Below are 10,864 nucleotides of genomic sequence, written 5' to 3'. Positions count from 1 at the left end.
GGTCTGTCCGCATCCCGGGAGGAGCGAGCCGCTGGGGCGCCCCGGGGCCTGGCCGGCTGCCGACCCCCAGCGCCACCTGGCGGCCGCGGGCGGAATTTCCCTTGTGCCCGCGGGGTGCCGGCGGGTGGGGTCGCTGTGGGTGCATCGAAGAACAGAACCGGCAAGACGCCCGCGCGGCGGGCCCAGCGCCCCAGGAGCTGAAGCACCATGAAGCAGGCGGAGCGTCCGCAGCATCGGAAGGCCCCGCACCTGAGGACACACGGAGGGGCCGGCACTAGGGTGGCCGGGGTCCCGCTGAGAACCAGGCGTCTGAGTACGGACTCGGCTAAGGGCGCCCCGTGGCTCTGCGGCGCGAGACCGGCTCCCGGGGAGGGAGGGGTCGGTGGGCAGAACCTCAGGGAACGAGGCGGGGACAAGGTCGGACACTGCTGGCCGTGCGGGGGACCCTGCGCCACAGCGAAGGTCCCGCCGCTACCCCAGAGTCTCCAGAGTATTTTGAGCTAAGGAGAGCGATCCTTCTGGTTTTGCTGGGTTTATTTTATTTATTTATTTTTGGCCTTGCTGGGAGCGGCGCCGGGCGGGCATGTGGGATCTTAGTTCCCCAACCGGGGATTGAGCCCGTGCCCCCGCCAGGGGAAGTCCCGGTTTTGTTGTTGTTGTTATTTATTTATTTATTGGCTGCGTTGGGTCTTCATTGCTGCACGTGGACTTTCTCTAGTTGCAGTGAGCGGGGGCTACTCTTCGTTGCGGTGCGCGGGCTTCTCATTGCGGTGGCTTCTCTTGTTGCGGAGCACGGGCTCTAGCCGCGCGGGCTTCAGTAGTTGTGGCTCGTGGGCTCTAGAGCGCAGGCTCAGTAGTTGTGGCGCACGGGCTTAGTTGCTCTGCGGCATCTGGGATCTTCCCGGACCAGGGCTTGAACCCGTGTCCCCTGCAGGTGGATTCTTAAGCACTGCGCCACCAGGGAAGTCCTGTTTTGTTGTTTTTAAAGAACGAGCTGCAGTCACTCTGGGATCCACTTCCCGCCCACTGGGATAGGACCAAGAAGACAGACCATAAGCAGCGTCGTGCAGGGTGTGGGCGAAGCGCCTGTGGGAGTGTGACAGGGCGCAGGTGCTGTGGAGAGCAATCTGGCATTTCCTAAGTGGTGAGACGTGGAGTAACTGTATGAGCCAGAGTCCCACTCCTGGTACAGGCCCAGAGAATTAAAAACCTGTGTCCACAGAGGACGTGTATAGGAATGTGCACAGCAACTTTACTCAGAAGAGTCAGAAATGGAAAGAAGCCGCGTGTCCCTCCACGGATGCTGGTAGACAGCATGTAGTTGCAGCCACGCGGTGGAATGTTACTCAGCCACAAAAAGGAGCAAAGTTCTGCCTCACTTGACAGCGTGGATGAGCCTTGAGAGCATCGTGATCCGTGAAGGAAGCCACAGCGGCCCCGGATCGTGTGAGTCCGTCTCCACGGAGCGTCCTGAGCAGGCAAAGCCGCAGAGACAGAAGGTGGACGAGTGGTGGCCTGCGGGGGAGAGGGCGGCCTGGTGGACGCTGGACGGAGCCCCGAGGCCTGCCCGGCCTCCTGCAGACTCGCCCGCCCAGAGGACCCTGGGGGGAGGGGGGCGCTCTGCGGTGAACCTCGACCCACGACCCACGGGCGGCCCCGACCCCAGGGCTGGTCCAAGCGTCCTCTCCTTGCCCATCTCCCCGAGAGCCCTGCATGCCAAGCGGCCAGCCGCGGGGGTCCTCAGCTTGTGGCGGCTGCCTGCTTCCTCACGTCCGTCCTGCTTCCCTGCCGCACAAGCTCAAACACACCAGCGTCCCCAGGGCTCCACCAGATTCGTTTCACGTGGGGCTCACGAGCGACAGTAAAGTCTCCCCAAGTCGGGTGAGCCGTGAGGAAGGCCACAGACTGACGCACCCCTCACAACCGGGGCCTGGCCTCTCGTCGCCCCCGGGAGCCCTGCTGCGGCCAGTCGTGCCGCCCCCAGCCTGCAGCCTCTTCTGGAGAATCGCGTGGATGGGGCCTCGCGGGCGTGGCCTCTGAGGCCGCTCCTCCTCGGGCGGCGGGGCCTCCCGTCCGGGGATGCACCACGTTTGTCCACTCACGCAGCAGCGTCAGGAGCAAGAATGAAGAGCTTGAGCGGGTCAGGGTGCGACACAGGTGTTCAGCGCACCTGGTGAGTGTGTGCGCGGCCGCCCCCCGCTGCTCGCGAGGCCGCCGACGTCCCGTCCGCCGCGGGTGCCCAGGCTCTGCAGCCTGGCGGCCCTTGGTCCGTCTAATCACAGGCTGGACGTCAGCCTGCTCTGCGTTTCCCTCGGGGCTAGCGATGGCGGACCAGCTTTCTCGTGCGTCTGAGCTGTCTGTATATTGTCTCGGTGAAATGTCCGTTCAAAGTTTTTGTCTTGTTTTTAATTGGGTTTTTTTTTTAATTTATTTATTTTTGGCTGCGTTGGGTCTTCATTGCTGCCTGCAGGCTTTCTCTAGTTGCAGCGAGCAGGGGCTTCTCTTGTTGCGGAGCACAGGCTCTAGGCACACAGGCTCAGTAGTTGTGGCACGTGGGCTCTAGAGCACAGGCTCAGTAGTTGTGGCTCACGGGCCTAGTTGCTCCGTGGCACGTGGGATCTTCCCGGACCAGGGCTTGAACCTGTGTCCCCTGAATTGGCAGGCGGATTCTTAGCCACTGCGCCACCAGGAATGTCCCTTAATTGAGTTGTTTTCACTTAACTTTTGAGAGTTTTTTGTATAGTCTGGATCCGAGTCCTTTGTCAGATGTGTCATTTCTTCTCGTCTGTGGCTTGTTTTTTCATTCTCTTAACTGTCTATCACAGAACAAAAGTTTTTAATTTTTATGAAATCCAATTTATCTAATTTTTCTGTTATGTGTGGTGTTTGGTCATGACTAAGACCTCTGTCTAATCCAAGATCATGAAACTATTCTCCTCTTTTTCTTCTAAATGCTTTACAGTTTTATGTTTTACGTTTAAATCTATTCTTTTTTTAAAAAAAACAACTATAATTTGTGGCTTACCTGGCTTGTTCTCACTATTAGGGTGGGAGCGACGGCTTCTCGTGACTTACTCTGCAAGTACTGTCATAGTCATCTCCAGCCCAGGAGGAGCAGGCAGAAGCGGGCAGGCACAGGGTGGAGAATTGTTTTAGCAGAGCCCAGACAAGCAGCCTGGTGTCTGCGGGGTGGGTGCTGGGCACAGAGGAAGGTGACAGTGACATTTCTGGCACTCTGGGTGCAGAGGAGCGGCTCTGGTGTTTGCCCCGAGAAGCCACCAGAGGGAACAGTTTCTAGATCAGCTAGCACTTCTGCTCCAGGGGAAGGTGGGACCAGTGGGAGCCCCCCCCCCCCAGGGGTCTTTAGCGGGCTCCAATGTCCTCACTGCGCCATCCGCAAGGTCAGGGGAGCCTTTCCAGTTGGAACGGCCAACTGATGACTTACCTGCAGTGACCAGTCATCTGTGTGCGCCTGCGGGGGAGGGACGTGTCTGCACCTGCCCTTTCCTCTGGGGAGACTCGCTCTCTGGTGAAGGGGGCTCCTTAGGACGGTGCTGAACTGAGACCCGGTGTCTCCACGTCCACAGAAACACTCACTCAGTCGGGAGGTTTGCTGATGCTAAGTTATCACCTCGAGGTTCCAGTAGGGGCCACCCGGATGCGGGCGGTCTCAGGAGTTCACAGCTAGACGTCTGATACCTGCAGGTTTTCACCATCCCGGGAAGAGCAGCCTGAACACGTGCGGGGCTCAGGGTCCAGGCAGGTCTCCAGGGCACAGACCGGGTCCAAGTCACTAGAAGACACAGCAAAATTAGGAAACGCACGGGGAGACGCAGCCTTCGGGCAGCTGGATTGTAAGGGCCACACTGTCCTCGGGACCGACAGTCCGCGCCTCTGGGCGAGGCTGCCGGCGGAGCGGCCTGGTTGTCTCCGACACCCTCGGGACACCCGTGGACTCACTGTCGTGGCACCTCTGCACCCACCGCCGCTCTGGGTGCTGACGGGCCAGGTGGGCGTGCTCAGGAAGCTCTGGCTCTCACCCTCGGGGCCCCGACACACCTTTTCCGTCAGACTGCAGTCACGGGTCCCGGAGTCTGAGCTCGGGCACCAGAGTGTTGTCTCCCAGCCGCTCGCCGTGCCCCTCCGGTCACCGTGCCCCACCTCCCTCTGCGGCCCCCCTACCCCGTCCTCCGTGGTGTCTTCAGGTCCTGCGTCCTGGGGGGCCGCCTCACTGAGCTCCTTCTTCTGGGGAAGGTGATGGGGGGGAGGCCCCTGAGACAGTCCTTCCCTTCGTCCAGCCCCACAGGAGTGAGTCCCGGTGCTGCCCCGTCCCGTGGGTCCGCCCCCCGCCGCTGTGCTGGCCCTTCCCCGGCCATCCAGCGCTGTGTCCTGCTGCGACCCTGGTAGACCTGAGAACCCACCCCCCGTGACCCGTGCCCTTTTCTGACACCTCATCCGGGCTCTGCTTCAGGAAACGGGAACAGAGGCCGATCTGCAGAGGCAGTTGGCGGCCTCTCCTGGGAGGGGACACACCACTTCCAGGTCACTGCCCGCCCGCCCGCCCGCCCTCAGGCCACTCGCTGGAGTTAGCCCCACAGGCGGGCTGGACCCGGTTCCAGGACTCACCCAGGGCAGGCACTGGACCAGGACGCCGCTCCGGGGGACGCAGCGGTGGGGGTCGACCTCGTTCGGCTGGACGCAGCACTTGCTGCGGCACTCGCCGTGGTCCGTGCGATAGTCCCCGTTGGGCTGGGGGCTGTGGTCCGTGCAGTAGTCCCCGTTGGGCTGGGGGCAGCGGTCAGAGCCAGCAGGCGCCCCCCTCCGGCCCCGCGGCCCTTGGCCTCACCTTGCACCACGGCACGCACTGCAGGAAGATGGTCTTGGCCGTGCAGTACGTCTGCAGCCCGTAGCTGCTGGTGACGCAGCAGCCGCTCCAGCACTCCGTGTGGTCCAGGCAGGTGTGCCCGTTCGGCTACGGGAAAAGGAGACCTGGTCCCTTCTGCCAGGCCCCCAGCCCTCCTTCCCAGGGTCCGCCCTCCCTGGCCTCTCGCCCCTCGCCGGCCCGGGCAGGGCACACCTTCTGCCAGGACAGGCACTGCTGGAAGACGGCCTGGGGGCTGCAGAACTTCTGGGAACTCAGGCTGTTGGTGACGCAGCCGCCGCTCTGGCACTCTGAGTACTCCTCGCAGGCCTCCCCGATGGCTCCCCCCCCGTGCCCGCCGCAGCCCCGTGTTCTCCCCCACCCTGCAAACTTGGCTCGCCCGCCTGACACTGTGCTGGAACATCCGCAGACCACGGGGGTCCAGAAGACGGAGAGCCGGGGGAGGGAGGCAGAGGGTAAACTGAGGCACAGAGGACAGAAGAGGCGGCTGTGCGGCCGAGCAGCGGGCAGGGAGGGGTGCCACGAATGAAGCTTCCAGCCCCTCCCCACGCTCTCACGTTTTACAGGTGAGACGCTGCGGCTCAGAGAGGGTAGGTGACCTGCCCGGGATCACAGAGCCAACAAGGAGTTGGACTGAAGCCCAGGCCTGCCGCCCGCCCACCACCTGTGAGGGGCCCTCCACTCGGCTCTCAGAAATCTCCTTCACAAGCTCAAAACTACTGAGGGTCCCAAAGAGCCGCTGTTCCGCGTTTACCGTTCTGGGTAAGTCACTTCAGCTCTCAAGGGCTGAGAATAAAGGCGTCTGGGCTCAGGGTCGGGGCGGCCCAGCGGGTGAGACCCGAGGACAGAGGAGGAGCCGCCCAGAGACCAAGCAGACAGGAGGGCCCCGGGGAGGGGGCCGTGCGGCACGGAGTCCTCCCTGCTGCTCCTGTGCAGGGGCCACCGCGGACGAGGCAGGACGAGGGGATCAGGGCGGTGACACACAGCCCCCAGGACAGCCAGGTCGCGTTGTCTCCGCTGGCACACCACGATGCACACGAGCTGATCACTGTCGCCCCGGCACCCGCTGCCCCCTCCCCCCTGCTCCCCTGGGCCCGCCCCCTGCCATTCCACGCCGCGCCGGGTCCCTGGAGCAGCTTCTGTCCCAGGTCGCAGGGGCCACTGGACTGGGTACTTGGCGCCGGGCCTGGGTGTGAGTCAGGAGTCAGCTGTCCCGGGGGCCTGAGAGCCTTGGGAGGCGGGCGCGCTCACGGGCTGGGCGTGGGAGGGGGGACAGAAGAGGGAGCACAGAGCCGGGGCAGGAAAGCGGGCTGGGAGCCAGGGGCCCCGCGGGCCTGGGTGCGGGCAGCCCTGCACTGTGCAGCGACAGGGGGCAGGGACGTGTAGCTCACCTTGTGGGACCGTGGCGGGTGCGTCCCCCGCGTCGTCACCAGGGTCGCGGGCCGCAACCAGAGCAGCAGCAGACGCCCAGTGCTGGCCGTGGCGCGTGGCCTGTTGGCCCCCGAGAGGCCCCGCCCGCAGGGCTCCTGCCCCTCCCCTTCCCAGGCTTTCTCCATCCAGATGGATTTTTAAACATGAAGAGTCATTGTTTTCTTAGAGGGATTTTGTTTACAAGATTGGGCAGGAAGTGCAGAGAGTTCCCGTACACGCCCCTGCCCCACCTCCGTTTCCATTATCAGTGTCTTAGCCGGTGTCATACATTTGCTGCAACCCAGCCAGCGATTTTGATAATTATTATAAGCCAAAGCCCACCGTTGCATGAGGGTTCGGTCTTGGTGTTGTACATGCGATGGGCTTGGACACACGTATGAAGTGTACCTACGCTTGAGAATCATATGGGGTCGTTTCACTGCCCAGAAACTCCTCTGTGCTCTGCCTGTTCATACCCCAGCCCTGGCACCGCCCACCCCGACCCTGATCCCTTCACGTCCCCATGGCTGTGCCTTTTCCAGACCGTCCCAGGGTTGCAGCTGTGCAGTGTGTCACCTTTCAGGTGGCTTTTCCCACTTCCTAATATGCACCTGAGGGTCCTCTGTGTCACTTTAGGGCTTGGTAGCAAATTTCTCTTTATCACTGAGTGGAAAATGTATTTTCAACAGCCTTTCTCTGGGGAGCGATCGAGCCCTTTATTGGTTTAGACAAGAGCGTCTCTGAGGTTAGCGCGCCCAGAATCTCTCCTCGCTTCTCTTTTGGGCCCATCTTGGCAGCGGTCCCCTCTGGTCTCCAGCTCTGGACCCTGCGATGTGACAGGACGAGTGTCCTCAGGGCCCGCGGCCCTCACCCTCAGACTGTCCCAGGTCACTTTATTTGTTGCGGGGCATCTGGGGAGACCGCCGGGCCTTTCTGGGCCCTAGTTCCCCTCCCTGTGAAATGAGGGGTGGGCCCCCTTTGAACCGTCGGTTTTCAGATGATTCCGTGAAGCACGGGGTCATCTGCCTGGCGAAGCACTGTGGAAATCTGCATTTTAAACTCCTGCACCTGTTCTGGAGCAGGCCCAGCCCTCAGAGCCTTCCGGAGAGCAGAGCCGGGTGGAGCACAGATGGGGGGGGGGGGTGGCCTGGTGCCCCCCCCAGCCCGCCCGATTGGGGCAGATCCTCAGACCAGGAAGGTCGTCGTGGGCGGGGGCCTGGTGGGGCAGCGGTGCTGGGTGCCTGGGGGTGGGCGGGCAGGGGTCTGGTTTGTCTCCTGCGCATTGCACCTCACGCAGAGCACACTGTCCAAACAACCGGGCTGGTATTTGCTCCAGAACCATGCCTGTCTGTCAGCACAGACTCTTTTGGCCCCATGCAAATATCCAGAAATTACCCTGTGCCTTCAGTCAGGACAGAATTGAGCAACACAGAACATCTCAGAGTGGCTTCGTTTATGCTTTTGTTAATGAAAATGGCAAGTCACAGGACACAGCACTTCTGTGAGTTTTGGTTTCCTGTAATTCTAGAGTTAGATTTGTCTACAGCAAGCCATAGCTCAGGAGCCACAGAAGCAGCGCTAAAGCACTTCATTCTGGAGTTCCGCTCTTTCAAAAGAGACACAATAGCATGAACTCAGAGCCCTATTTGGATCTGCGGATGCCGAAGAGGGATGAAGAGGCAGAGAAAAGAGAGCAGAGGATGCAGGTCTTAGTGACAACAATACCATTTCTCTTTTAAATTTTACCTTTGAAAAAGCACCTCAAAGTCTATTTCAACGTGTGTTCGACAACAGTGTTTTAAACTTTTCCCCTCAAAAAAAAAAGCACCTGCAAAGCTGGGACACACCTTTCCCACACGTGCGTCCTACGTGCCGGCAGAGGTCCAAGTGTGTCTGCAGGTCTCCCTGCAACCCCATCGCAGGTCGGCAGATGTGAGTGGGCTGTTCTGAGTCCTGGGGCCTCACCGGGCGCTGCCGCCCGCACTTCCCAGGCCCCGGCCCCGCCCAGGATCCTGTCCCTCCACTCAGAATCGGCCCTTGGGAGGAGGACAAGTGTTTCCACGGTGGAACCCAAGACACACTCTCTGGTCCTGGGAGACTGAACCTACAGACAGACCCACAGCCTGGAGCAGCCACCCTGGGGAGCTGGCCAAAACTCTCAGTGACCCCAGATGCGAGCCCCAGGTCAGTGACCCCAGCTTCCCTGGCTTTGCCCCTCCTCCAACTCAGGACCAGCCTGAGAAGCCAAATGTGCCCCCTGACCCATCACACGGGATGCCCGTATCAGTCTGCCAGGCTGCATAACAACCCCACAGACGAGGACGGCCTTGTATCCTGGAGCCTGGCAGGCCAGGTGTGGGCAAGGCTGGTTCCCTCTGAAGCCTGTCTCTTTGGCCGTCTCCTCCCCTGCGTGGTGGACCAGCCCCCATGCTGGGCAAGCTCTGGACAAGCGCCCTTGTGCTGACCACGGCGCTCTGCCTTGCTGCTGACCTGTGAGGGCCACCGGACACAGGCTCCAGGGACAGCGCGGGAACTCACTTGTTTTCCTTCATAGCAGGTCAGAGGTCTCGGATGCCTCAAATCACACGACTCAAGGAAAATGACACCAGACAGTTGAGTCGTACAAGCAGTTTCCAAGATAAATGGCAACCCCACAGCCATTGTAGGAACTTTGTAAACCCTGTTCCCACATCATATCAAACCTATCAAATATAATCATTATGTCACAACTACGTAAGAGCTAAATTTCAATCACAACTTGAACACCTTTAACTTTCAAACCTGCAGTGTTCTTTTTGTACTTTAAGCCAGGAAAAAAATATTTTCTGGTCTCAAACCTTTTCTTAGGCCCTTGAAAAGTTCGCAGACCCAGTTTACGCAATTGGTTACGATGTGCCTGATCAATCAGACAGCCCACACGGCGCGGGAACGCCGTACCCCTTGGAGAAAGTCGAGTTCATGGAAGGTCACAGCCCACCTGTGCTCACAGCCCATCACTCACAACAGCCGAGGGGGGAGCAGCCCGAGGGTCCATCGATGCATGGACACATAATACGTTTGTCCACATAATAGAACATTATTGTCCACATAATAGAACATTATTGTCCTTAAAAAGGAAGGACACTCCGGCACCTGCTACAACACAGAAGAACCTGGAGGACGTGATGCTCAGTGAGATAAGCCAGGCGCCAAAGGACAGATTCTGTGTGGTTGCTTCCCACCATGTGATCCGTCCTGGAGGAGTGAAATCCACAGAGACGGGAAGCAGGAGGCTGGCTTCCAGGGTCTGGGGGTGGGGGGTGTTATTTTATGGGGACAGAGTTTCCGTTTGGGAAGATGAAAGAGTCCTGGAGATGAGGGTGGTGAAGGTTGCACCTTGAAAGCGTGAAAAGGCGCTTAACGCCCCTGAGCTGTACACCTAAAAAATGGTTAAGGTGGTGAATTCTGTACTGTACACATTTTACCAGAATTAAGCTCAGGGCCCTGGAGGCGTAGCTGGTCCTGAGCTTGAAGAACCACGCATTCGCAGCCCCTGCTTGTTCTGAAATATCCTCTATTCTATGGATAGAATCTCGTTTCTCGGACATTCGTTTATAAGTCTCTCGGCTCAGGCATCTTTCCACGGTTTTGCCTTCCGACATCAACGTCAGGTGTGATGCCACAGCGTCTCAATCTGACAAAAGCCCGATGCCAAATCTTGCCCAAAACGTTACACATCCTGATAAATTAGATTATACAACCACAGGTACCATATTTAGAGCATAAGCCCCTCGTGTGGGTCCCATACCCACCCGGCCTCACTTATTCTCCGAGCGGGGAGGCGGCTGAGCCTCTGGTGCCCACGAGGAGAGGTGACCCACAGGTACAGCCCTGACGAGCGCTCGCGTGCAGGCCGCCCAGCGCTCACACGCAGAAGAATAACACGTGCCAGCAAACGTGTGAGAGTGGACATTCCCTGCAGAGAAACGCCCTCTGGGAGCTGATAACGGCTCAAATCCTCAGCGGCCCTACCTTTGAATCTTGGGTCCCACCGGCTCCTCTGTGTAGAAGTGAGGCTGGCCAGGCTGTGGCTTCCGGAAAAGACTCCCAGCCCCCAAACAGAGATTCACACAGGAGCCAGGCTCCAGGGAGCCTGGGGAAAGCTGCCGCAGAATCGCGGGAGCAGCTCCCAGCCCCGCCTCTGTTCCCGCCTTCACCCTCTCGAGAAGTCTCCTCCCTCCTCAGGAGAAACCGGACACACAGTGGCCGGTGGCCGGGCCACACAGGAAGGCAGGACGCTGGCCCACGTGGGAACCCCAGGAACCAGCCGCAGCCTCTGCAGCCGTGGGCCCAGACGGCCGGCCCCAGGCCAGCGACCGCAGCTCCCCCGGGTCTGCCCGCCCCGACTCAGGACCAGCCCCTGCCCCATCCCGTGGGACGTCCCACTGCCGGTCAGCCGCCCTGCCTCCCCACGAGCACCCCTCAGGGTCCCTGGAGCCGACCTCTTGCACTCTCAGGGTCCCCACCCACCTGCCTGGGGGGGCTCCTGATTCGCAGCCCTGTTTGTTCTCACGGGGTGGTCTGAACACAGTG

At 60.1% G+C, this 10,864-nt stretch overlaps 1 protein-coding gene across 1 annotated transcript; it reads right to left on the bottom strand.

The window, feature by feature from the left end:
• Positions 1 to 268: 268 nt before the first annotated feature.
• LRCOL1 (leucine rich colipase like 1) lies at positions 269 to 6,694 on the bottom strand. Its single transcript, XM_060027824.1, has 5 exons — positions 6,274 to 6,694; positions 4,847 to 4,972; positions 4,627 to 4,749; positions 3,026 to 4,245; positions 269 to 2,816 (listed from the first exon to the last, which is right to left on the bottom strand). The coding sequence occupies exons 1-4, from the start codon at positions 6,436 to 6,438 to the stop codon at positions 3,685 to 3,687; spliced, it is 975 nt and encodes a 324-aa protein (XP_059883807.1). The 5' UTR covers positions 6,439 to 6,694; the 3' UTR covers positions 269 to 2,816; positions 3,026 to 3,684.
• Between the last annotated feature and the right edge of the window lie 4,170 nt (positions 6,695 to 10,864).

The sequence above is a fragment of the Delphinus delphis genome, chromosome 13 (genome assembly GCF_949987515.2).
Source record: "Delphinus delphis chromosome 13, mDelDel1.2, whole genome shotgun sequence".
NCBI classification, from domain to species: domain Eukaryota; kingdom Metazoa; phylum Chordata; class Mammalia; order Artiodactyla; family Delphinidae; genus Delphinus; species Delphinus delphis.
The sequence above is the reverse complement of the archived record's forward strand: the minus strand, read 5'-3'. Positions and strand labels throughout refer to the sequence as shown.

Excerpts from the sequence above, each read along its gene's own strand:
- LRCOL1 (XM_060027824.1), bottom strand. The coding sequence starts at position 6,438 with ATGGAGAAAGCCTGGGAAGGGGAGGGGCAGGAGCCCTGCGGGCGGGGC. Across the intron at positions 4,750-4,846 it reads AGTGCGTGCCGTGGTGCAAG|CCCAACGGGGACTATCGCAC; the intron begins GTGAGGCCAAGG and ends CACAGCCCCCAG. Across the intron at positions 4,246-4,626 it reads TGGTCCAGTGCCTGCCCTGG|AAGAAGGAGCTCAGTGAGGC; the intron begins GTGAGTCCTGGA and ends CACCTTCCCCAG.